Raw genomic sequence first — 26860 nt, forward strand, 5'->3', positions numbered from 1 at the left:
TGTGTCCGATTCATAAGCAAGCAATAACATCACACACAGTAGCACAAATTGTATAATACTGATATACATACAGATCATAAAAAGAAGTGTGGTTGATTGAAAAGTATAAATAAAAATCATGCAACAAATATGTATGTCTGGTTAACAGAATGAGCTGTATCACAGACAATGGTGTGATGTTAGTTTACAATTATTACTGAAAAATGAGATCTGGCATGTGGCAGATTAACGGGAAAGATGTAAGAATGGAAGCACGCTGCTGAGCTGCACAGGAAGACGGTTGCTGATTGTCATTGTTCTGCCAATGCCCACTGCAGAATGGAGGACTTTTTGCCTGGTGCTTATATGGGGTGAAAGCAAATGGTAGCAGCACATTAGAAAATGAGAACAGAATTGGAAATAGTGAAAATGGCCTAAGAGTTGTGTGAAAAAGTAGGTGTACTGAGCTGCAATGATACAGAGGCAATACATATCTATTAGTGTGGGAGGGAAGAAGTGGTGAGTTCCACTGGGTGCAATGACTTGCACATTAAATCCACAAGCAGATGGTCACTGGCAAAATGAGATGAGAAGTGTAAGCATGTGGTAAAGGAAGCAGGCAGATGGAGGTACAGATAAAGGAGCCCTGTTATGACAGGTGAGGGGAGTGAGCAGGAATGGTGAACCAGTGGAAGAAGGAACAATGGTCAGTTTTAACCTCTACAACAACTACAACAACAACAACAAATGAATTATGCAAAGGAAGGATGGCAAAGTAGTAATGTAACAAATAATACAAGTAGACAGAGACGTGAAGGGAGGGAATGGAAGGGAAAATGGAAGTCCAGTATGGACAGACAGAGAGACAGGTCACCTCTGAAAGGTAATTGGCAGCTAAAAAAAACTTAAGATGACTTTTGCATTATTTTATTAAGAAAACAGAGAATTACAATGAGGGGGGAGGAGAAAATGGAGGTGTCAAAGGTGCTAACAGATGGTTAGATGAGAAGATGAATAAAGATGGGAAGGAAAAAGAACACTACATTTATTTATTTATTTTATTTATTTCCAGTTTGATGACCGGGGAGGTCCACTGGGCTCAAGGAGCCCATTTTCAGTGGAGACCCGGGGAGAAAAGCTCTGCATTACATACAAGTAAATCAAACATATAATTATATAAAAAACAAATGTAGAATTATATACTGAGATGTAGCAAATTACAAATGCAAAAAACTAACACTCTTCATAACATACATACATAGTTGATAGAGGGCCATTCGCACAGCATATAGTTGAACTAAGGCAGCAGAATAATCTGAACAAAATATTAAAATCTATCAATATTGTAAATCTTCTGTTAGTAGTTGCAAAGACTGAATATTTGAAAGATAGTAGTAAGTATAGATTTTGTAGAATGTGGGAGAAATAAGGGTGGAAAGTACTGTGTGTACTATGTATACATTCAAGATTGTGGTGAAAGAAGACAGAGGGAGTTGAGCAGTAGAGAGGGAGGCAGTTGTTTAGCAGAATTAGATTCTGGTGCAAGCAGAGAGAGGCAGATGTACAGTGGAGAAAGAGGCAGTTGTTTCGTAGCAACGTGGAATACACAAATGGCAGAGATGATTATCTTAGCTATTTAGCATCATCTCTTAGTATCAACCTTATATGTAGGTAGAAAAGAGAAATATTCCCAGATAGGGAGAGAGCGTAGAGATAGTAAGCTATGTACAGTATTTACATTATATACATTCAAGGTTTAGATGTTACATTATGTTAGATTCAGAGAGGGGCAGCTGTACAGGAAAAACAGCATGGTGTAGAGGTACATGAGGAAGTACATGTGTAAGAAACAATAGCAGGATTAGGTAGGTAGAGTGCAATTACATTTCCAATTATGGGAGAGGTAGGAATGGAGCTGGGATTTGAAGTGTTCAAAGTTTTTAGAGATTTGTAGTGAGGGTGGGAGAGAGTTCCATTTTCTGGCTAAGGAAAAGGATAGGAGAAACTGGCCAGCGGGGCGTTTTGGTTTGTATACAAGAAAGTAGATTTAGTTGGGCAGATCTTAGGGGTCTGTGAGGTGTGTAAAATAGTAAGATATTTGTTAGAGCAGGGCATGCAGTAGGTTTAAAGATTAATTTGTGGACAGTAGTGAGTTGGAGGTAGTCAAGGTAGTTGGGAAGCTCTAGCCAGCTTAGTATGTGGCGAGAGGTACAATGGTGGGAGGAGTGGTTAGATTTAGTGGCGAATTTAAAGATTTTGTTGTAACAGATTTCTAGTTTTGCAGAGATGGTAGAACAGAGGTTGGTTAGTAGTGGAGCCCCATACAGTAGTGGTGGTAGTAAGTAGGTAGTGGTGAGAGTCTGCCTTGTAGAAGGAGATAGAAAGTGAGAGTTTCTGTATCGCATACCAAGTTCCTGATGGGTTTTCTTAATATTTAGTCGGACATGCGTATTGAATTTCAGGTGTTCATCAATGGTAACCCCAAGAAGTTTAGCAAAAGGAACAACTTCAATAGTGGAGTTGGTATGGCTGATGATATTGAAGGATTGTTTGTCGAGAGGGATGGCTTTTGAGGGGGAGAAAAGAAGGATTTTGGATTTATTGGCATTAAAGGAGAGATGGTTTTGAAGCATCCAATTCTCTGTAGTTGTAAAGGCCAGTTGGGTTTTTGCCTGGAGCTCGGGAAGGCTAAGAGCAGAGCAGACTAAAGTGGAGTCGTCTGCAAATTGCACTATTTGAGTCTTTGGAATTGCAGTGTGAAAACCATTGATGAATATACTAAAGAGCATTGCTCTGAGTATAGATCCCTGGGGAACCCCGGTTGGGGTAGGTAGGAAGGTTGAGGTACCAGTTTGCCATTTCACAGTCTGGGATCTGTCAGAGAGATAACTTTTGAACCATGTAAGGGATTTTTGGGAGAGACTAAAGTTAGAAAGGTGATTCAGAAGATGGGTATGGGAGACAGTGTCGAATGTCTTGGATAGATCGAGAAGATCGAGAAGAAGAGTGGAAACAATTTCTCAAGAGTCACAGGCATGGTTAACTATGTCTAAAAAAGAGAGGAGAGCAGTTATTGTACTATGGCCAGGACGGAAGCCATGTTGTGTAGGAGTGAAGAGTTGATTATTGATGAGGTAGGGCATGAGTTGCAGGTGGATGCATTTTTCAAGGATTTTTGAAATTGGGGAAAGAATGGCTATTGGTCGGAAGTTAGAGATGCTATTATTTTTGCCTCCTTTGTGGAGGGGCAAGATAAAGGCAGCACGCCATAACTTGGGGACATAAGATTCCTGGATAGCTCTACTGATGAGAATGCTGATGGGGATGGTAATGCCATCTGCGGCGAGCTTGAGAAAGAGTGAGGGAATATTGTCAGGAGCATTGGAGCATGGCTTAAGTTTGGAAAGAAGCTTTTTGATGTAGGAGGTTGAGACGGGTTTTAGATGAAAAATCATTAAACAAAGACATTACAGACAGAAAATCTATCCAGTGAGTAGCTTCACACAAGCAGCAAGCAGGTGTATGTACTACGGAATACTGTGATGGATACCAACTGTGTTTTTTTTTCTTATGTTTACTATCAGATCTAGAGTCTTGCCTGAAGCCGACAGACTTGATTAAAGTCAGACACAGTCTGATGCAAAGCACAAGGGATATCAAGTAAAGGGGAATAGCAGAAATAAACAAGTTGGCTGTTCTGGAGCACTGTAATAGTAAGTAGCCAGCTGTTGGAGGCAAAGTAGCCATGGGAAGGGCAAGTGGGGTTTGTGAAGAGCTTGGTTTCATAAGTATGTTTTCTAAAAAGAGAAACGTACAATGAAAAACAAAGGATAATTAGAAAGACACAGTGGAGACAGTCTATAATAAGAAACACTGGGGATACTGAGCATTAAGGAAATTAAAAGACTACTAAGAACAAGGGAAGATGTCACTGCAGGGGTAGAATTCATTTTGTTTAATGAATTAGTGCTCTTTTTTCTTTCTCATCTTTATTCATATTCTCATTTACACTCTTACATCATTCTAATTTACAATTCTACTACCTCAATATTTCACAATTTCCTGCTGTAATTAACTAAATAAATAATCTGTGAATTGAAGAGCACAAGTTTAAATACACAGATCTACACACTGTAGGCCCACTGTAGATCTGTTTAAGAATGAAACAATTAATAATATGTATCATCCTACAATACTTACACAATCCCCCTTTTACGGCTATCAACACCACTCATGCAGTGCAAAATTTATACATTTAACAAAATATGCAGGTGAACAGACACTTCCTCAATATTAACATTAAGGTTTATATGTATTCATGTAAAATTGTAAATTAGAATGATGTAAGAGTGTAGCAAAATTTTGAAGAGACATTGCAGTAAACCATTTAAGTTAGTCTTGGAAAACTGAAGGGGTTTCTATATCAGGACTAAGGTATTGCTAATATGGAATATAAGAGAAATGATGAAACTGTAATAAGGAAGTTACATTCACAAACAATCTTGGCAATGAAATATAGCTGTTATGATGACATTTTTGTCATGCTGGAGAAGTTAAACATGAGACTAATATAATATATGGTACAGAATATAAATTAGAATGGGTGATCTAGATAGACAGAGGTCGTGGAGAAGGAGAGTTTTTGTGGTAAGTGTGACAGCTATGAATAGTGGAAACGAGAGTTGCTGACTGGCAATAAACCAGGCACTGATGTCTACAGAGATGACCAGCACTGGCATTCTTCTCAGCAGGGGGAAGGGGCATAGATGGAGGTTTTAGACCTAGCCATGTGTCATGTGAACTTAGCATTGAAAAGTGCCAGGAAGATGTGGGAGGGGGGCAATTAGGGTTGCCACATGGAAAGTGAATGGGACTAGGGAATCCAATAAATTGAGAAAATACACTGATTCTGCTAGAAAAGGAGGATGAGGAGTAGTTTTTTTTTTTTGTTACAGGAATTTGCAATGAGGAAGGCAAAAATACAAACAATGTAAAGAAGTGGATCTGGTTGCTGGAGTAGGGAATCCTGCAATGGAGTATGGAATATAGGAGACGAAATAAGTGAGGACACAGGCAAATGAAGGTAAGCAGGTAAATGGGAAAAAAACAAGAGTAGAGAATAAAAGTAGCAGCGTTTTGTGTGCCTGACAAAGACACGGAGGAAGAAATACAGGAATGTGTAACTTGTACTAACAGCAGCATGAAAGAAGGTGATCACGTAAAATTGGGGGTTGATTTTACTATAATCCTAGAGCCAAGCAGCTACAGACTGTTTGGTAAGCCTGAATTCTATAAAGGATATCAGGAGTCCATAAGATAACGAATACAAATGTTAGTCTTGGTGGATGTATGGAGCCTTACGGGAAAGGAAAGGAGATAAAGCAATGCTGAAAGAAAGAGGGCATCCCTAGGCACAAACTGCTAGGGATCATGATTGGCAGATGTCGGTAGAGTGACAGTGAAGTACCAGCATTCGTTTATGAAGCCGCAAGGATACTGGCGCTACATGCATCAGAACTGATAGTGTATTCTCATTTTCTGGTGAAACTCAATGTGTACAAGCAATTATAAAAAAAAGGTAGCTTGTTACAACTGTAGCAAGCAGCTTGCTACAGTTGCAGGTGATTTTTTTCCCCTTAACTTTGGGTTGTGGGGCATCAGATAAGCTGGAAATAGAACAGGAAAAGGAGGGTTTACTTTTCAAGGGATGAAAGAAGCAGGCTAGAAGGTTGAATAGGAATTTAGTTTAAAAAGTGATGGGGGCTAGTGGATGTTAGGATAAGGGAATGGAAGATATCAGACCATAGCATAGCAACAACAGATAGGGCTGTAAAGACAGAAGTTCAGGCAAGATACAGATAGACTCCTGGCACTGAGTGCTTATGGGATGTAGGATAGGTATAATAGTTGTAGGAAGTTGTTGAACAAGTAATGTAGGAAAATAATTATGGGGGAATCAAAGAATGGGATGGTCTAAAGGCTGCTTGTCCATGAGAAGGCATGCAGGAATCTGCATGAAGGAAAGGGTATTGCAGGAATATTCAGAAAGTTTGTAATAGATTTATGTGAAAACAGAAAAAGGACAGAATTTGTACATGCTCTACACAGACAGTTAAGAGGAAGAAGTCTGGAGTCCTGTAGATTTTTCAAGATATTTTGCAACTATTAACAGAGAGTAACGATTAGGGGATTATGATAAAGGTGACCTGAACTGGATTAAATGGGAGGTAAGGGAAATGGGAGGACAGTAAAGAGGTCTTAAGCCAGAAGCAACAAGTGAGGTAGTGTAATTTTTTATGATAGGCTAGAGAAACAAATTCAGACTGAATTAAATGAAAAGGCAGTATGGGTAAGAGTCATCAGACAGACCGATGGGAATGAGAGAAAGGAGAGGGACTGGGGACGACGATGGAAGGAAGGACAAGAGGGGTCAGATTGTTAGCAAAGGACGTTACATCAGAGAATGTATGAAGGATCGCCACGATCAGCTGCATATGAGGGGAAACCGTAGTTTGCAAAGTCCTAACTAGATCTGGGCAAAAAGGAAGCTGCTCTGAGTGCAAGATGTCAGGGGGGCACAACTGACAGGTGACGAAGATGCAGAATTGTAGTACCCAGTACTGACTGCTAATACGATGCTAAGTGGCAGCTTGGCTGAAGTGCTAGTAAGTGTAGAAATCTGTTTGTTATAGGTTTAGCAAGTAGCAGTTGAGCTTTTCGCTCTTCAACTTGGAGAAGAACATTTTTTCTTTTCAGGTTTAAGTTGGGAGGGTGCCAGACAGGGATCTGCACTAGGCTACATATCAGCTAGCTATGGTTCTGGTAGCATGAATTAGAAGTTTAGAAATAAACCCCTGGAGACACTGATTTTGCACAACTTCTCTGATTTTGTCCTGTTCTACAAAAAAAATTTATTTTTAATTTTCTATTAAATCATGGTAGATTAATGCCAGACATTAAAGTTTCATACTTTGTATTGTTCAGAAAATGCACATTACTGCAAAACTGGTTGTTCTATTAACTTTTTTAACTTACAGTACTATTTAGAAATTGTCTTTAATTTTGGGCCTCCAACCACCCACTATTTTTGGCTTTGTCCCCTATTCTTGAGCAAAGAAGTTGAGAGCTATGATGCAAAACTATCAATTTAAAATGAAAGAAACATGCATGTATCTTATTTTGTCACAGAACAACAGCAATAACCATAGGAAATAAGATGGCTTATTTTTTTTCCTTTATCAAATGTTTGAAGTATACCTTGAAGCTAGTTAATATTTCTGGATATATGGTTTTAAAAATATTACAAATGATCGGACTACAGAGATTTAATGTGCTGTATTAACGAGGTTGTATTATAGCTCTGTATGCACAAGAGAGTGAGGTAAATATACATGCATGCATATATTTACACATACACATATATAGCTATAGATCTATAGCTATATAATAAATATATATATATATATATATATATATATATATATATATATATACACAGGTTCAGTTGATTTGACTGACAATTCATGAACAAAAATAAATAAAAGTGTGGTTCATTTTGTCTAAAATTAATTTTGTCTACACTATATTTCATCGAAACATACTTCAATGAAATTGTTTTAATGGTATAAAAGATGACTGCTGGTGTGGTTTTGGAGCATAGGAATTACAATACAAATTAGTGTGGATCAGTATTTATACCATGGAGATGCCCTCTGTTATGCTGTTACACTGTGCTGCCATCTCTAGAACTTTATGTATGTGTGCCAGCAGTGATTCAGTGTGGGAGGAGTAATCTCTTTTCTGTAGGACTGTGCAGCTGTGGGGTTAGTATGCTTATGGTTAGGAAGTGAGGGGTGCAGGAGGAATCGCTCTCCTGTAAAAAAACGTTTTTGGAGGTTTATTTAGAGTATATAAAATTTTCAATGAAATGTGTTTTGATGACATTTAGTGTTTGACAAATTGAGTTTTTGATAGAATATAACAGTTTTTCTTTAACATTGAAATAAACTTGAGATGAAATAAAATAGAATTACATGCATCTATCTATTTAAATACAAATATATTTATTATATAAACATATATCTGTGTGTGTATGTAAGCACAGGAGCCTCCATAAGAAATCAATACTAACAGTAAACTGAATGAATTAAAAACATCATATAGCACACTTGTTCAAACTGCAGGTGACATCAGTAAACAAGTATTTTTGCAGAGGAGGCAAGCCACCTTGCAACCGTAATCTCCAACCGTACCACATCCTCCTTATAGACCAACTCCATGGTCACATGACTACAGGAAAAACAGAAACTCTCTAGAAGTCTGAAAATGTAGAGAGACAGGCAGGCAGATAGACATGCACACATGCATGAACACACACACAAACACAAATATACTCAGGTGTACTTACACATATACATACACACACACACACACACGCATGCACAAACACTAACACAAACATACACTCATGCATGCGTGTACACACATACACTCACACAAACATATGCATGTGCACACACACTCACATGTCTCTGTACATGCATTTCAGCATACGCAGCTTTTTCTGAGCATATGTGTGCATTGCAAATGCTGAGAACAGCACTCTTGACAAACACCAAAGACTGATGCAATACTAATTTCCTGAACTCTAACTTTACCCTGACTTAGGAATGAACTACATTCCTGTCAAAGTATTACAAACATGAAACATCTGTTGAAATTAAAGAAAGAAGCCATGTGTGTGTGTATATGTGCAGGTATTATTGTCTTAAATATGCAACTAAACTTCAGAATTAAAAAAAATGTTTACAAAAAGTGGAATTGATGCAGTTTCATCAGCAAAACCATAAAATCTACTCTGCAAAAAAATCAAAGATTTTGCACTGAATCCATATTTCATATGGTAATTACAATTAAATATGCTGAACCCAACCTTTTATGTGTTATGCTAAAAAAAGGATACTAACATAATAACACTAACTGATGGGAAGGTGTCCTTTCCAGTTGGTCTCATACAAACTGTGAAAATGGAATTCCTCAAAAGATTGTGCCTCTCTACTGTGTGAAGTTTCAAACTCACTACTTTCAAGTGAATATTTTTTTACCAAGTTATAATTATTTGTATAACATACCTATATGGTACAACAGCAGAGGCTTAAAGAAGGAATATAGAAATTCAGTTCTCAGAAGCTAGACTAAAATATTTTTTCATTCTGATATTTAATAGGCAGTTATCTCATTTAATAGTAAAGCAGTTCTGCAAGGAGCTTAATAGATGAAAGAAAACTTTAAGGAAATTGTACACAAACTGACACATTAATGGAAGCAGATATTTGGACTAAAAATAGAACTTGTATGTAATTAATAACATTCTTAAAACAATATGATATTAAAGAATATTCACCATAATAATTTTTACTCTCAACAGAATTTACTGATGCTCTTAAAATATGCAGACTTCTTGCCTGTTATATATTATGTGCTGTCAGTATTGTAGAATCATGTTAGCATCATATCATTCTGCAAAATGGGGTCACACTCCTACAATCTTGACATCACCATTTTTAGCTATGCAAATTTATCAATATGTCACTTTCAGAATACAGTGACTACTTTTGGTACCAAGGGATTTGCCAGGAGAAGGAGGTGTTAAAAAAATAACAACCCTATTTACATATGGACACAGCTCGTTAAAAGGAAAACAGAACATAAATGCAAAAGACATATAAAATGCCACTGTATAAAATTGTATAAAATTAAAATGCATTCTGCTCTTATTTTATTTTTGAGGGCAGAAGGGGTTTGACAGCTTCAGGGAGGAATGTTTCCAATAATATATCTCACTATAAAACTTTTACGTTATAACTGAAAATGCAAGATATATTGCACAATATCTTTTAATTAGCTCAAAGTGATATGTTAAAAGAACAATGTTTACTCAGTTTTCCTATTTTCCTACCAGTTACACATTTATTTGAAGCTATAAAACAAAAGTATGCCAATTGCCTATCTCACATAAAAAGAGGTTCTAATAATCAACAAGGAATAAAGGAATCAGTTAAATTCCACAAGAAATGTGCACTTTATAGATTAATGGTTGTGTACCAGATTCCCTACCAGATATTCACAGTCACATACTGCGCTGGATTAAGGCCAAGAGCTGCTTCCTGTATTTCAGAGTTTGATTTCCATAGATACCATATGTTGACTATGCAAATGTTTCACTTAACTAGACAATGCTTGCAGTTTGCCACTGAAAAGGGATGCTTGTGCTCAGGGAACTTATTTGGTTAACAAATAAATAAAATAAAACTTTGGCTCTAATTAATGTATTCCAGTCCCAAGTATGTGAAGACCACTGCCTTCTAGGCATGGACTTAATTGTCTTGTAGCTCGTACAGGTACTGTTCATGATTGAACTTGAATATGAGTTCAGGTAAGGAGCTGCTGCAACCTGTCTGAACACTTTATTCAAGTTTGAGTGAGGAAAGTACATCAGCCATAGGAAGGGAGTGAGAGGGGGCTGGGTAGGGATAGGGAAGAGGGATCAGGTTTATTTATCAGGATGTGGATTTTAGGGTTAGGGAGTAAGAGGGAAGTTTTAGGGTTAGGAGCAGGAAGGGAGTTTTATGGTTAGAGACTGGGAGAGGAGTTTTAGGGTTAGGATGAAGGACAGATTTAGAGCTATGACATGATAAGGGAGTTTTAGGTTTAGGTAGTGGGAGGAGGTTTAGGGTTACAGAGTGAGAAGGGCATTTTAGATTTAGGGAGTGGGAGAGGTTTAGAGTTATGGACTGAGACGGGAGTTTTAGATTTAGGGAGTGGGATGGGATTTAGGATTACAGAGTGAGATGGGAGTTTTAGATTTAGTGAGTGGGAGGGGGTTTATGGTTATAGAGTAACTGGAGAATTTAGACTTAGGGTGGGAGGGAACCGAAGGATTAGGAAATGATGTGGGACATAAGGGTTAGAGAGAAGGGGGTTGGTGTTTTATGTTTAGGGAAGGGGGTAGAGTCCGCGGTTAGGAAATAAGGAGTCAGGTTAGGAACTGGGTGGGAGTTATAGGGCTAGAAATAGGGCTTTACAGGTTAATAGGTTTAGTGGGTGGGAGGACTTAGTTAAATAAGTTTGAGCCAGTGGCAGGTGGAACACTTGCCCTCCCAATCAAATGGCAGTGAGCAAGTGTGATGTGAGCTGCTAGCATATTAGCACTAGTAGCATGCCCTAAAAACTCCTCAGATACTGAATCTGGAGAGTTCAGCCTTATCAGCTCTGTCAAAGTAATAGATTATTTGAGATACTTTGCATGTAACACTTTAAGAACTTGTACAAGAATATCTGGACTTTAATCAAAGACTGTAAAATTAACATTGGGTCTGGGTCACACAGTCCAGTTTCAGAAGATTGAGGCAAATTTGAAAGCATGTGAATTATATGTGAAAACTACATGAGCATTATGCAGCCACAAACTTGGTGAAAGAAAGGAATCTCTTTGTCTGACAATAATTACGACACGGACATTAAGTTGCTCTGTTCCTAACACTTTATAAGGTATTCAGCTAGCACTGCAGAAGCATTTTGCAACAGATGCTAAATTATTTTCTGGAAGACCTTGTAGGGGGAAGGTAATGAGGAAACAATGACAGAAATCCATGTTACATTGGCATAAGAAACAGATTTCAGACCCAATCCTTTTGAAAAAGAAAGAAATGTAATAGTTTATGTAGCTTAATACAAGTTATTTGTGACATGCTAAATGTGTTTTGAAGCTTATCGTTAAATATGTGAAACATTTTCTCCAAGAGTTACCTCTGGCAGCTTTTGCAGCAGTTGTTTATGTTTTTAAGACGTATATTGTATATCACAGATGTGTCCATATTCTTCAGGAATGTCTGCAATTTTATTTTCTTTGATTCTTCTGAAACCTTCATGTTTTAGTCTTCAACCATATTGCTACAGTTTACTTGCTGTGTCAGTAAAAGGCTGATTGTTTTACAATGCTAGTTTATATACTGCATGACCCTTGTTGTTTTCTTACCCTAGTAATTCTGTTTCTCCATTTTTTATAACCCCTACTATCAGGGCAGAGGGTTCTAGAAACATTAGCTCTGAAAGCATTGCCCCATTTGTGAAGTTATTGTGCATGTCCTTGCATCAGCAGGCTGTCTCCACAATTTACATTCATCTCAGCCAATTCTTATTATTAATTATTAATGTATTTACCCCAAATATCAAGTAGTTTTGAGCACAAACAATATCCCCCCACTTTATACTCTGTCTCAGACTTTTTTCTCATAGTCTATCATTACACACGCCATATTGTCATTTTAAAACAAAAAAAATAAGGTCACTGCTTCCATGTTTAAAGCATCGACTGCATCTTTTCACAAGCAATGAAAAAAATAAATTTATATAATAACCTTGTGTTTCTCACCCAAGTCTGTCTGGCCAGTGACTTGCAAAAATAAATCTGAAGCACTTTTGACATAAGGACTTTCACTCTCATGCATATCAGTGAAACATTAGACTCACAGCAGCAGAAGTGGTACAGCCAAGGGTCACATGACCTGTGATTCACAGCCATATGGTGTCTACACTGCAAGAGATAAGCATTATCTACAGTATGGCCACTTCTTTTATTTTTAACTCACAAAGTCCACACTCTGTAACAAGTAATGGATGGGAATTTGTCATTATACTACATTGTTTGTATTTATTCTTAATGTCCCCTGATGACACCAATCCCTCAGGTTTCCTTTTCAAGGTTAGCCTTCTTCAGGAATTTATTCAGCAACTTCAGATTATCTGCTTATCAACAAACACTTGTTTTACTAAACAATTAGGGAAATTTACAAACCAATTAATAATCATAACGAGTTAAATTATACGCAATGCACACTACTAAAAAGAGAAATTGCTTAGTTACATAACAGTACAATATGGATATTATAGTTGGAGCTTTAGTTCTTATAGCAGCAAACCTTTCTAAATGCAGCACTTAGAAGTTTTGCACTGAAGATCATTTTATTGCTATTTAGGACTGTAAATCTCTTGCCAGGTCTTTACAAACTGTAGAATAAAAATACATTTCAACAACAGCAAACTGATCATAACTCTTGTGTATCAGATAAGACATTTAACCTTAGTTTTAGGGCAAGCTTACACAAAGAGACATTATTTGTTGCCATATACTATTTTAGATATTTTACCTCAGGCTTTATTTCCTGATTAAGACCTAGTTTATAAAATATGCAATAATATATGTACATTACATGTATATATATATATATATATATATATATATATATATATATATATATATATATATAGATAGATATACACACACACACACACACACACACACACACACACACACACACACACACACCTATATGTGTGTGTATATGTGCACATATAAATCAATGCATTGAAGTATGGGAGTGAGATCACCATATCGGCCATTCTGAGAGAAGGAGGCAGTGTGTCCACTGTGCTATTGGCCCCAACAGGAAGGCTGAGGTACTAGAGGTAACAGATATTGGGTGGGTGACATACTTCACACATAAGCCAGTTTCAGCAGTCCTGAGTTCATGCAGAGACATTTAGAGGACATGTCCCTAAAGCATGATAGTCATCTGCTGCAAAATGGTGGTTTTAAGTGGGGATGGAAGAGCTCTTGCACATATATAAAGGCCTGTAAAATGCCCATCTCTCACTTCTGAAGGAGAACATATAAGCTGATGGCCTTTCATATCAAACAGGAAATGACAGTGTCATAGGGCGTTTACCTTGAGTATCAACTGAATGGACTACCTCTTGCCCCAGACGGAGGGTAAAATGAACAGCTCACATGGGTGTTGGGCAGGACTGGACAAACAGGGATGAAGTGGACAAAAACAAAGAGAAAACCAAGAACTCTAGATGTTATAGTAACTAGAGTAGAAAGATCTTTTAAAAAAAAAAGAAAACAGAAATTAAACAAAACAGAGGAACAAATAAACAGAAAAGAAAATACAACATCTAACCTGTCATTCAACTCTTCAGGTGCAGAAATATTTCTCATTCAAATAAAATACTGCAGACTATATGCCAATGACTCTAAAGCATACATAGTTAACAGCTAGGAACTTTACTTTCTTTTTTGGGGGAGGGGGGTAAATTACAATGTATCAGTAAAAGACTATACTCCCTAACACATACATACATATTTGTATATTTATATATTCATTTATCTCTCTCTCTCTATATATATATATATATATATATATTTATAAATAATATATATGTATATATATATATATATATATATACATATATATACAGTTATATTTACATATTTATATACATATTTATGTACATTTGTGCATCTGTGTATGTATACACACACACACACACACACACACACACTTGTGTGTATGTGAGACAGACTTTTTTTCTTTCTACATCCTGCATGGCTTGTTGACTTTTTGGTTGTTTCTCATGCACCTGTTGGCAAGATGCTTCCTTCAATGTCTGGCTCAGTCCATACAACAAAGCACATCAAACTGAAAAAAAACACTCTCGTCTTGATGTGTTCTAGTCTCTTGATGGTGTAACTTTTCCTTCTGTAGCATTCAATGTTTTTTAGTCTCTAGGCCCTCCTGAGTTATCCAATCCCTTGACTGGACCTGTCATGAGTACATGAGAGCTTTGACTGGTACTATCTGTCCATACTTCCTCATAGCATTTGCAGGTATTCCTTTATATTGTTTGGTAGTGCATGATCCAGGGCACTGACCACTCTCCTCAAAATGGCTGTACAGCATCTCTTTTATGGTTCCTTATTTTGTATCTGAGAACCTGCTCTAAAGGTGTCCCCATGTATTGCAATGGAATATCAGTTTCATTCAAAAAGAGATGTGTTTTTCACTCCCTTCATATTGCACAAAACAGCACTGAAAATAGGCTAATCTAGAAATGTGATAAGCCTTAACAAATGAATCCTAGAGCTTCATTTTTCTATTTTGTATATGAAAAATAAATGTCTACATTCTGCAGACTAACATCTGAGTGGGCATCAGTTCTCAGACACTGAAAAGTAGTGTTTTGGTGGGATCAAAATGATTGAGCGAGTGAGTGTGGTCTTATGATGTCCAATTCAGCCTTCTGTACCATGCTTATACCTAAGCCATCATTAGATGTGATAGTTTCAAAATGTGAAAAATGCTATTTTTCAATATTTTCTTTACTTCTGTATTCATTCTTTGCTCTCCTTCATCCACTTTTATCTGCTTAGTTTACTTGTTTCAGAAGAAAGCTTCATACTGTGTAAAGCCACCTCTCAGCAGTGAGTGAAAGAGTTTGGGCACGTTAGGGCTTAGATGTAATACCCTGGTTAAAAAAATGCTAACAATACTCACTTGTTTCTCGAGTGTCTTTTCCTCCCACTCAAACTACAGGAGACAAGGTGAAAGGTAATTGATTAATAAAGAAGACAACCATAAACAGTATCCTGGGAGTTAGGTTCATTGATGTGTGTTCTAGGAGTTTACCACAAGTGAAAAAAAAATGCAAGAGACAGACTCGAGATGCGCATGCATGCACACACACACACACACACACACACACATTACCGCAACTCTCAACATTTCACACTCGCATCATATTCATACCTCTTACATGTACCCCATTAAGAGAAATATTCCTCATTTTGTCTCTTAAAATGTCAAGTTCTACTCTGTTCCATGCTGAAAATATCTGTCACACATTCAATGTTAAGAATTTATTAACAACTAAACATTGTTTCATCAGTTAACCAAGGGGGCTTTTTGTAAGCGTAAAGTAAGACATTTTAACCATGTCAGCATCTTATTGCAACCTGCTGATGTTCGTAAGCATTCCACAAACTGTTCATTTGCTTCAAATTATGAGGTAATTTTTCACATTTTAGAGGAATATTGGCAGCTTTTATCACATTAATATAAAAATATAGTTCTTTAGTAGTGTCATATTTACTGCAACATAATGGTAAAGGCTTAAGGAAGATAATACTTTGTATGCATTAAAATGTTGAATTCTCCATTCTTTATTCTGCTTCTACAAAAAGTCAAAATTTTTGTATTCTCATGGCATAGCATTATTACAGGAAAAGTAAACCAATGCCGTACCATATATGCTTCAATAACCCACTGTAGCTTGTATTGCCATGATAGTTTCTTGTAACTATTGTGCAGATGTTCATATTTTGCAGGTAAGAGTAGTTTGTCATGTTACCCACAAGCAGATCACTTCTCCTTCCCTTTACTTTTAGGATTTTTTTCCAATTCAGAGTGTATCTGCCAACATTAGTTATTACAGTGAAGGAAAAAGAATGACAGCTGACATCATAAAGAGAGCCCCCCCCCCCCCCACCTCACCCCCTCTCTCTCTCTGGGTCTGTCAAAGCGCTTTGTGTTCACAGTAACAAACATACCAGCTATGCTGAGTTCATCCAAGTTTGCCATTATATAAAGCTTAATGAATGGAGCTCGAGTCTTTTCCATTTTAAGCAAGTACTTTACATAGAAAACACATTGTATATTATTGGTGTACTACTAAACACATTCCAGCCTGAGCAGTGGAATGCTGGGACATAAATGCACATCTTTATGATGGCTAAGAAGCTCACTGGACTACTGCAGTTTTCCTCCAGGACAGAGCAGGGTGAAGGAGCATCTTATACCCGTCTAAAACAGCACACACGTGATACAGGAGCTACTCAATTACGTATAGGACTGCATCTACCAGCACCTTTTGCGCTCTAGTAAGGAATCTGCTTTTTCTGTGTGATTTCTAATGTTTGTAGTAAGAAGTCTTTAAAAAAACTATTTCACTGATTGCTTCTCACTGGCAACAACGCTTTTGGAATACACAGAAATGTTACACGACAGTCCAGCAGTTTAACAACTTTTTATCTTACCTTACTTTCTCTGTAAAATTCCCTTTGTACAATACTTATAACAGGTATTTGTAAGGCGTGTGAAATAAATTCCAGCTCCAAAATCTCCCCCTTATTTTTCGGGAATGCCAGTATGGCAGAGACTCCCTGGACAATTACTGTGTGACAAACACTCTGTAGAAATGATACAGGGTCGCTGCTCAGGGAATCAAAGGAGGAGAAGGGGGATACAGGTAAATCTCCAAGTCCGGTTTCCATAGCCATCACTATTTCTAAAGTTAAATTGTAAGGCAAAAGACCAACCACACGATTTAACGTCTCCGCTGCCAACAGCAGGGCATCCCTGGGTAATAAAAGGTCTGTTCTCCCATCTGGATCAATCATATTCCCAAACTTTAAATAAAAGTCAGTTCTGTGCTTAGCCTTCGTTCCCTTATAAACACTTTTCCCCTGCTGTTTCTCAGAAATCTTTGCTCCTTGATCCACAACACCTGTGTATGTATTGTCCACTTCTTCCTCGTTGCCTTCCTCTACACTGTCCATCCAATGCATTTCTTTCTCGTGGTCACTCCAGCTATCCACATCATCAGCATTCATGTGGCGGGGCTGCAGGAGCACTGCCCCGATTCGAACCGTGTGCCCAATTCTTTTTAATATCATGCACGGGTGAGGATGGGAACAAGAGCCAGGGACTTTGGTCATCATTAGAGCGCAAGGAATGAGAAGACACAGCCTGCTCAACACACACCAAATCCTCAGCTTCCACATTCCTCCAAGCAAAACAGCAGGACCTACTAAACGAATTTCAGATGTGGGAACACAAACTCCTTGTAGGACTCCGATGGCGCGTTAGGTAACTGATCCAAGTAGATTCAATGTGGCTCCAAGAGGAAAGCGGTCATTTCAAAAAAACGGGTAAGGCTCCGTATTCCTTTCAATGCCAAAAGAAATATAATTAGCACCAGAACGTTGCCTCCTGACTTGTGACTTCCAGCGGACTGAAGGGCAAACATAATCCGAAGCGTACCTCCACAACTAATAAAATAGTCAAAGTTACCTGTGGGTACTCTCCTACACCTGCACAAGTGAGACTTTCCCTAACACCTCACATGGAAACGTGCCCATTGCCTGGTATTAACGGGCGAGGAATGGAATAACTGGTCCTCTGTTCAACCGCTTAACAGAGCTTGCAGTGTCTGTTTGAAAGGTGGTAATGCCTTATATCACCTTTCCGTTCCTAAACTCCTGTGAAATGCCGGAATCACAGAGCCGGGAAGTTACTGCCCTCTCCAGATGGCACAGACAGCCGAGCTTTACCAGCCTGTCGCTTGGCTGTGCTCGATTCCCATTTACTGATCTGGGCTCAGATGCTGGGTGAAAGCGACGGATACAACAGCGCCCCCTAGCGGTGCATTCTCTACTTACGGGTCTTAGAAACCCGAACGCCTTATTACTGACGTCCGTCGCATTTTGTTTTTAACGGGGTCGCACTTTTACCTTCAGATTTAAAACAGAAAACTTAGGTGCCCACCCTCCGTGCCACCCCGAACAACGAACTATGTTGAAAATAAATAAATCCATTGTTACATTTAACCTGTTTTGACATTTTAATAATACAGTATTGTTGAAAATACTCAAAAGCGATTATCTGCACTCTGTATGCCACAATTTTATTACATCTTTCACACACACTTCTATATTCTGACCAGTGATGGATGGCCAAGACCTCCCGGCGTGATGGATTTTGTTTCTTCGTCGTTACCAATAAATCAAGTAATTTGCTCTGGTATTAAGCCAAGTATCGTTGCAATGTAGCAGAGTGGGATGGATTTTTAAGTATTTGCTAAGTATTTGTAAACCCATAATGTCTGCAGTAAGACCCCACACCCCGTCTTGCTTTGCTAAATTGCAGGTGTCATTACACAGTTGTACTACATCTCTGCGATTCTCGTATACGTACTACCTACCTCTTCTGTAACCAATGCACATAGCAGCAACTTTTTTTTTTCTAATACTGATTTCATTATTACTAGTGAAAATAAAACTATTTGCCAAACCCCATTTCAGCTCTGGAGCTTTGCAGTGGCAATTTTCAAGCCATGCGCTGTGCCACTGATGTAGATCCAAAGCCTTGTTAGGGGGAGTTACAAGTTGTGAGTGCATGCGAATTACATAGCAAAAAATCTGATCCTCCTGACGCTACCTTAATGTACAGTTGGACAGTGCAGAAACGACACACAAACGAGTGTCATTATTTCTGGCCTGGATATAAAATGCTCCCAGTTTTCTGTGATAATTGTTGTGATTTTCATTTTCCCACGTAGTAATTTAAAAGTGTGTTATGCTTTGTAAATTCGGATGTTCTTCCCTTTCGTCTGGTTTCGCATTTTTCCGTTAAATTCAGGTGTTATTCTTCTTAAATATCTCCATTGCCACTACACATTTCAGCTGTCCCTGATTTTGCAGAATGCTCTCGATTTTGCCTCTAATTAATGCCATATTCCTCATACAAATTTTTTGGTAAACCTCGGAGGATTAGAGCCAATCAGTATGCCAGACGCTATGGTTTCATACTTCTTGTTCAGAAAATGCATGTTGATGCAAAACACTTCAGTGCAATCAAATATCAATAAGTAAATGAATAGAACAAAATATTCTGTTCTATTAACATTTTAAGTGAATTAAAGTAATGTTTAAAAATTGTCCCTGATTCTAGGCCTTTGTCCTCCATTATATATATATATATATATATATATATTTTTTTTTTGCCTTTGTCCAGCACACACACACACACACACACACACACACACACACACACACACACACAGTGCACAAGGCACATCCAATCAGATGACTGTCTTTTAATGGACTTCATACTAATTGCAAAACCTATGCTACAGTCAATCTCTGCCTCTGTCTCTCTCCAAAAGGCTGGCTCTGCAATTTCCCTTATTGCTTATTCTGGAAAGCTGTTCAGTTCTGTGCAACACTAAATCAATAATATTCATATTATAAAGAAGTTCTGAGAGAAAAATATGTTTTAGTGTAAAATTAATACATACATAATAAATGTTCACTTAAATATCAGCAAAAAGATAACCTTCTTTCGCACTTTTTAAAGTTGTCATTATCAAGCTTTGTGGTGCCTCATAACATCTATCTCAGAACTGCACTGGAGAAACATGACAGCTTTGAAAGCTATAATGCACTTTGAAGTTCACACACATACACACCCATACAAATGCATGCAGGTGCACACACACATGCATTCAGACACACATGCATGTGTGTATGCTCACCCACATACACACATTCAGACATACTTGCATGTACACACACACACACACACACACACACACACACACACACCAAAAAGTATGTCAGAGTGAAGTGTCTTAAGCTTTTAAAGCTGATGGTTGATGAGTATCTCTGCTTTAGGCTGCTGTTTATGCAGCAGTTACAGATTTCCAATCTGTAGAACACTTTATGCTTTTTCTTTTATTTTAGTTTAATAGCCCATATGTCAACCTGCAAAATATAAACTACTAAAGGTCAACAAACTGAATGTCAATATGTTGCCATGCATGTACCAAGAAAGAACCTCAGCATATGCAATTTTCAACCCCCTGCTAATTTTATTTACTAACACTGAGATCATACAATCCCTGAGGAAAAGGAATATTCCCCTAGCTGAGGATTGTCAGTTTCGCATAACTGTCAACCATCTGCATATACCGAGCAAATGCGGGGCATAGATAGATAGATGGACAGATAGATAGATAGATATATAGATAGATAGACAGATAGATAGATACAGATAGATATAGATATAGGTATACATGCATATATGCATAGATAGATTTGTCGAATTAGCAGCTTAATCTCAATGTATTGTTAAATTATGACCAGTTTCTTACATAGCATTTATATTATGTGTTCTTGAAATGGATGTTGAGCTGAACTTTTTGATATCCATTCCATGAACACATAATAAAACTGGCTATGATTGTGATTGACAAAACAGTCATAATCCTCTATGTTATTGTCAGTTCAGTAGTAATTAAAGCACTTTTAGAGTGCCAGCCTGAAAAAGACTGATATAGTTAAGTGTAATATGTTTCAGAGTAATTACCACCTAGGAGGACATTGTTTTCTGTTCAGTACGATGCCTCTGGCATTCATAAGTGCTCTTGTCAGCACTGGATAACCAGCAGGGCATTTATGACTTGACCTTGTCACTCTTTATGTCCATCTGGTAAGGTCATTGGTTAGACCTCCTTTCCTATGGCTCCATCTACAGTGTTACTGTGACAGCTGTCTAATATCAATGAAGTGATGTGGAGAACCTTTTGTGTTTTATTTGAAGTAGTTTGGATTTGTCATCAAACATCTAAATGTACTCCTGCAATAATCCATTACAATCATCTGCTCTTGAAGTCCATTGCATAATCAAGATATGCCTCCATTTGTGGCTGTTGGTTTGGTCACCTGTTGTGAATGAGTAGTCATCAGTCTATCTGCAGTTGGTGGTCTGGTTACCTATGATGAATGAGTAGCTATCACTCCATTGGTGGTTGATGCTTTGACTATCTGTAGAAAATCAATACCCATCATTCCATTTGTGACTGGCAATTTGGCTATATGTGGTAAATGAGTAGTCATCATATCATCTGTGGTTGCCACACCAGTTAGCCATCTGTACTAGGTTTGCCTAGCTGTTTTCATTGTGTCTAGGCTATTTTTTTTTTATTTTTTTAAGAAAGTTTTTACATGCATTCTTTCTAGAAATAATTTGTCATGGATTCTTAAAAAACACTAATACAATGTGTTGAATTTACTTGGAGGATATATTTAGGGTTTTCAGTACTTACCTGCACATTACCAATATTATTATCTCTCTGAAGTCCATTTTTTTGGTTTCTACTGAGCAGTTTTGAGACATGATGAGTTTCAGTATGACACAGGAAATCCTTACAATATAATTGTACCATTTTGGTAGACTGGAAAACCTGGCATTTCTTTAGTTATAGTCATCATGTAAGGCCATTTACAGTCTGTTATCAAATAATCAGTAGAGCACATTGTTGAGCCACTAAAAGGTCTGTGGATAGGGTGTAGCTCAGTTGTAACCTCCATTTCAACATGTAGGACTATAGCCAGGAATTTTAGAGCTATACACCAACTTCCAAAATGTATCCCCTATGCTGCTAATTGTAGCCCCACCCTTTCCTACCCTAGATGATGATGTTTTGAATAGTATGATTTGACATTACAGGAACAAAAATAAAATGTTCTAAAATGACAGGCTTAAGCAAATAGTCCATTTTCTGAAAAAAGGGCAATTAAAAAAAAGATGTTACATAAAGCAAACCTGTGATAAAATGCAATATTTTTATTTAGGATTTCAATCTTAAAATATCCTACTGTGTAAAACAATTAATTAAAGTAGTACACTATGATGAGCATGGTGCATAACTGGCTATGCACGTCAAAATATTTTGTGGAATGGATATGGCATTTTCCAGCCTTAATTTTATCTACATGGTGGCTGCAGTGCTGCAACAGTTAGCATTGTCGCCTCACAGCAAGAGGTTCTCTGGTTCGATTCTCAGCCGGGGTGCCTTCTGTGTGGAGTCTGCATGTCCTCCCTGTGGTTGCGTGGATTTTCTCTGGATGCTGTAGTTTCCTCCCACATTCCAAAGACATGCAGCAAGTGAATTGGACCCTCTAAATTGGCCCTAGGTGTGAGTGTGTGTGAGAGTGAGCAGTATGGATGAAATCCCATGGCAGGGCTAGCCACCTGGTGGTGTAAACCTTGGCTCGAGATGATTCTCACTGTTGAAGTGATGCCCCGACACCATCTGCAAAATGTGAAAAAGGGGTTGAGGATGGATGAATGGCTTGAACAATATCTTGTCAGGAATTGCTTGCTTAGTGCAAGGATTAAGATGCAGCAATTAGTGTCATTAGTGCTGCGGTAGCATTGTTGCCTCACAGTAAGACGTTGTCCCATTCGATTCTCAGCTAGAGCGTCTTCTGTGTGGAAGCATACATGAATGGGGCATGCCTTCGTTGAAGGTTGTGCGTCAGGGCTGGTAACCTGGTACGTAAAAATCCACTACCAAACATTAGCGGACCGGAGTTCCGCTGTGGCAACCCCTAACCGGGAAAAGCCGAAAGACACAAACAAACTCCAATGTCAAGGTTTTGTTTTTTTAGATACTCTGTTGAATTCGAAGTTACTCATTGTACCCCTGAGTGACTGAAAATGAAAATGTTATAGTGATATTCTTTTAGTGGCTATCATATGATTTTATACAGCAATTCAAGAAAAATGATATGCTAGCTTCTAGAAAGAGTGTAGATAGGCATACTCTTTATAATCCACAGAGTACAGTTTTCTAGACATTACTTTGGGAAACCATGGCCTTTTTTAGGCGATATTATATCCACAACTGTGTAATGTATGCCTCCAATAAGAGTTACATAAACTGAAAAAATATATATATTTAATGGTTTTAGAAGGAAAGCAATGCAAATATTTGTTAAGGGCTTGGGGAAGGGGGTTAATGTGTCAAACGTTTAACTACCAGGGGGTTGGGGTAGCAATAACAGTACACAAGTACAAAATTAAATCATCTGGCTACACCCCTGACTTCTAATTAACAGATGCATTTTCCATATCATGGGCCTCCTATTTAGGCACTCCTATAGAAATCCAACATTCATTCTTTTTTCTTTCTTGATGTGTTACTGAGGGCTTCTTTGCATATTACGGAGTTACTTTTTCTTGAGCATCAGGTACCTGAGGTACATGTTGCTGAAAAAGAGAACTCTGGTCACTATTTCCTGTAGAAAATATCTGCCAGTGTGATTTCTAAGTGTGCCAGGCAGTGATTCATTTACTTTGAAAATTATTTTTCCTTTTTTCATGTTTGTACAACCATTAATTTGGTAAATATAGGTTTGGGTTGTTTGTAGGGTGTGCCCCCACATTTAAGTTCACTTAGAGTTTGTTTTCCCCCTTGTGTGTTTCCAGTATTAGTTTTCAGTGTTGTGGTATATCAGGCTGATGATATTCAGGTTTCAATAAAGGAACTGTTATTGTGAGTTTGTTGAGCACTAATGTTATACTACATACAGTCTTAAATACAATTTATTTATTTAGCAAGAAAGTTAGACTGGGACAGAGAACAGAGAGAAATACTCCAGATGCATGTCTTTGGAATGTGTGAAGAAACCAGAACACCCAGAGGAAACCCATGCAAATGCAGGAAGGACATATAGACTCTGCACAGAAGGCACCCCAGCCAAGAATCAAACCAGAGAACCTTTTGCTGTGGGGTAACAATGCTAACTGCTGCACCACTGTGCCATCTAAACATAATTATTTTTCTAACAGTATAACATTTCTTCATAATCATTCCCAGAAGCCAAATATGCTATTTACCCACCAAACAGTTATGTAAATAGCATCATGTCTGACTCTTCTGCAGTGTTGCACATATGTTTTATGATTATATTAAGTAAGACTATGCATAGGGTTCACAATATGAAACACCCAAACTGCACAGTCAGCATATATTGCAGGTTATCTACTTCTGGTATGCTATATGAACTTCTCTCTTAACATAATTTAGCCCTTTAAAGCGCATTTTTGTGCTGTGATGCTATCGTTGTTTTGTGGTTTATGGCTGTCAAACTACCATTTTTACTTTGTTAACATGATTCTTCTTATGTTGTTTTATATAGAACATTTTCTTGTACCAAAATCATTAACATAAATAGAATTATACCGCACTGGAAATATAGTGATCTTTAAAAGCTCTGGTGATTGCTTTGTTGGCTGCACATTCAGTTATTTCTTTTTGCAGTTTTATGCAAAGGTCTCAAATGTCCCTGATTTTGTCAAATATCCCTAATTTTGCCTGTTATTTTTGCCTTGTTTCTCATAAATGTTTTGATTTTTTTGGTAAACCACTGAGGATTACATTCAAACAATAATACAAAGCATAGTGTCATACTTTTTATTCTTTAGAAAATGCATGTTAATACAAAACCTTTTGTTCTATTTACTTTCTAGGTGAATTAGAGTATTATTAAACAGTATTCATAATTGTGGACCTTTGATCCTGTTGTTTGTAACTTTCTCCCTGAGTCTTGCGAAACGTGAGAGCTGGGTTTCTATTTTATACTTTGAATTGGTTTCACTGAACATTGTGATTTTTAGCATTTTACTAAGGGTTAAATCTGATAGTAGTGATACTCTTGTCTATGAGTTTCCATCATATATTTCACACTCCAGTCTGTCGATCATTGGCATAAGCAGGCCCTCTGTAAACTGCTATGCACATCTTCATAGCTAACCTATACATTCAGATACATCGTTCTTCTCTTCGTTTCTTTTCTTTTCTGTGCAGAACGTAATTATTTAAGCTCTCACAGATTACTTTGGGTTCAAATAATTATGTAAAATAGGAGCAATGTCTTGAAATGACTTGTATTTAGACTTTTCTGGGCCCTATAGCATTAAGTAAAGCTGTAAAACCTTTTTGGGAGTTTCACAAAATTATTTTTAAATTACAATTATATTCTTTATAAATATATTCTGGGCCTTATGACATTAAGTAAAGCTATAAACTCTTTAGGACTTGCATATAATTATTTTCAAAATAAACTATATTCTTTATAAATATGCTCTTACATACTGGTGGGAATTCAAACCTACACTTTTTTTTTCATGTAGGCATCGTGCCACGATGTCAACATGACTGCAAACATTTTTAGAGTCAGTAAGCACTGATGAGTGACATGCACTCACGCATGTGCAAACACGGAAAATTCCGTGGCATGCAAATCGCCTCATAAGTGGGTGAATGTCTTGCAAATGAGGCAGGTTGAGCGATCCAACAAGCAAAAAGGCTTCTGTTCAGACTCTGTGTCAGTGTCCATGGTGTACGCAGAAAAATTCCACATACAGGAGTCTAGACAGACAAAAGGGAATGTAAAACTGCAGAAATGTGGACTTAAATCCCCGGAAAAGGTTATACTACATACACATATGAGCAAAACTGTTATTGTGGATGTCAGAAAGAGGAAGGGAATAAGTTAAATTAATCATTTTTTAATAATCTCGGCATGTTTGCACTACATGCTACACTGCACAAACATGCTTAATAGAAAAATAAAAAACATATGAAAAAAAGATTTTATAATATTTGACAGAAATTTATTACAGGACCTTGTGTCGTGTCTGTACAATGGTGCATTGCTGCTGTTGCTAAGGTCATAGGGCAATGAAGTGTGTAGTTTCCAGGCTGTCAGCATGGATATGTATGTAAATAAAGTAGATTTATTGAATAGCAAAAAGGAGTAATTGTGTCCACATATCCCCTTCGTGTAGGCTCTTAGACCATGTTGATGTTTAGCCAGGATGTGACTGACATCAGGTGGGTGTGTCCTGTCACTTCTAGGCTCTTGTAAGCTTAAGTGGGAGTGTTTGTGTGGTGCGCTGCATTGCACACTTAAACAGGGTCATTAAATGATATGAATTATATTGTAGGCAGGTGGAATTCATCATAGTTAGCCAATCACACATTCTGGACCTACAGCAGACCTGTATAAAGTATGCATACACACTACATTCTGATTTTCCCCAAATACTTTGGACCTTTGGAGTACAGACTAGGGAATTCTAACTGAGATAATGCTAGGGGCTGCTGTAGGTTTGCTACACCTGTATGTACTAGATGCTGAAGTCAATGCTGCTGTTGCTGCTGACAGTAGGCCTAGGCAAAAAGGAGAAGAGTGTTCAGGCCTGGGGTAAGCTTCCAGGAGCTACATGAGCTGGAGATTGTAGAGTGTTACAGGGTGGATAGGGACATATTACTAGAACTCTGTGAGCTCTGCCAACCTCAACTCAGACCCAGAGCCAACAGAGGGGAATCTATCCCAGTGGTAACAAAG

At 37.7% G+C, this 26860-nt stretch overlaps 1 protein-coding gene across 1 annotated transcript in view; it reads right to left on the reverse strand.

Moving 5' to 3' along the window:
* The window catches only part of GRIN3A (glutamate ionotropic receptor NMDA type subunit 3A), an 825751-nt gene extending 807528 nt beyond the window's left edge, over positions 1-18223 (reverse strand). Inside the window, exon 1 of the mRNA XM_044061007.1 lies at positions 16916-18223. Coding sequence (XP_043916942.1) covers positions 16916-17662 — 747 coding nt within the window. The 5' untranslated portion in view covers positions 17663-18223. The remainder of the gene's footprint in view (positions 1-16915) is intronic.
* Between the last annotated feature and the right edge of the window lie 8637 nt (positions 18224-26860).

The sequence above is a fragment of the Protopterus annectens genome, chromosome 2.part0, assembly GCF_019279795.1.
Source record: "Protopterus annectens isolate FY-2018-M chromosome 2.part0, PAN1.0, whole genome shotgun sequence".
NCBI lineage: Eukaryota > Metazoa > Chordata > Ceratodontiformes > Protopteridae > Protopterus > Protopterus annectens.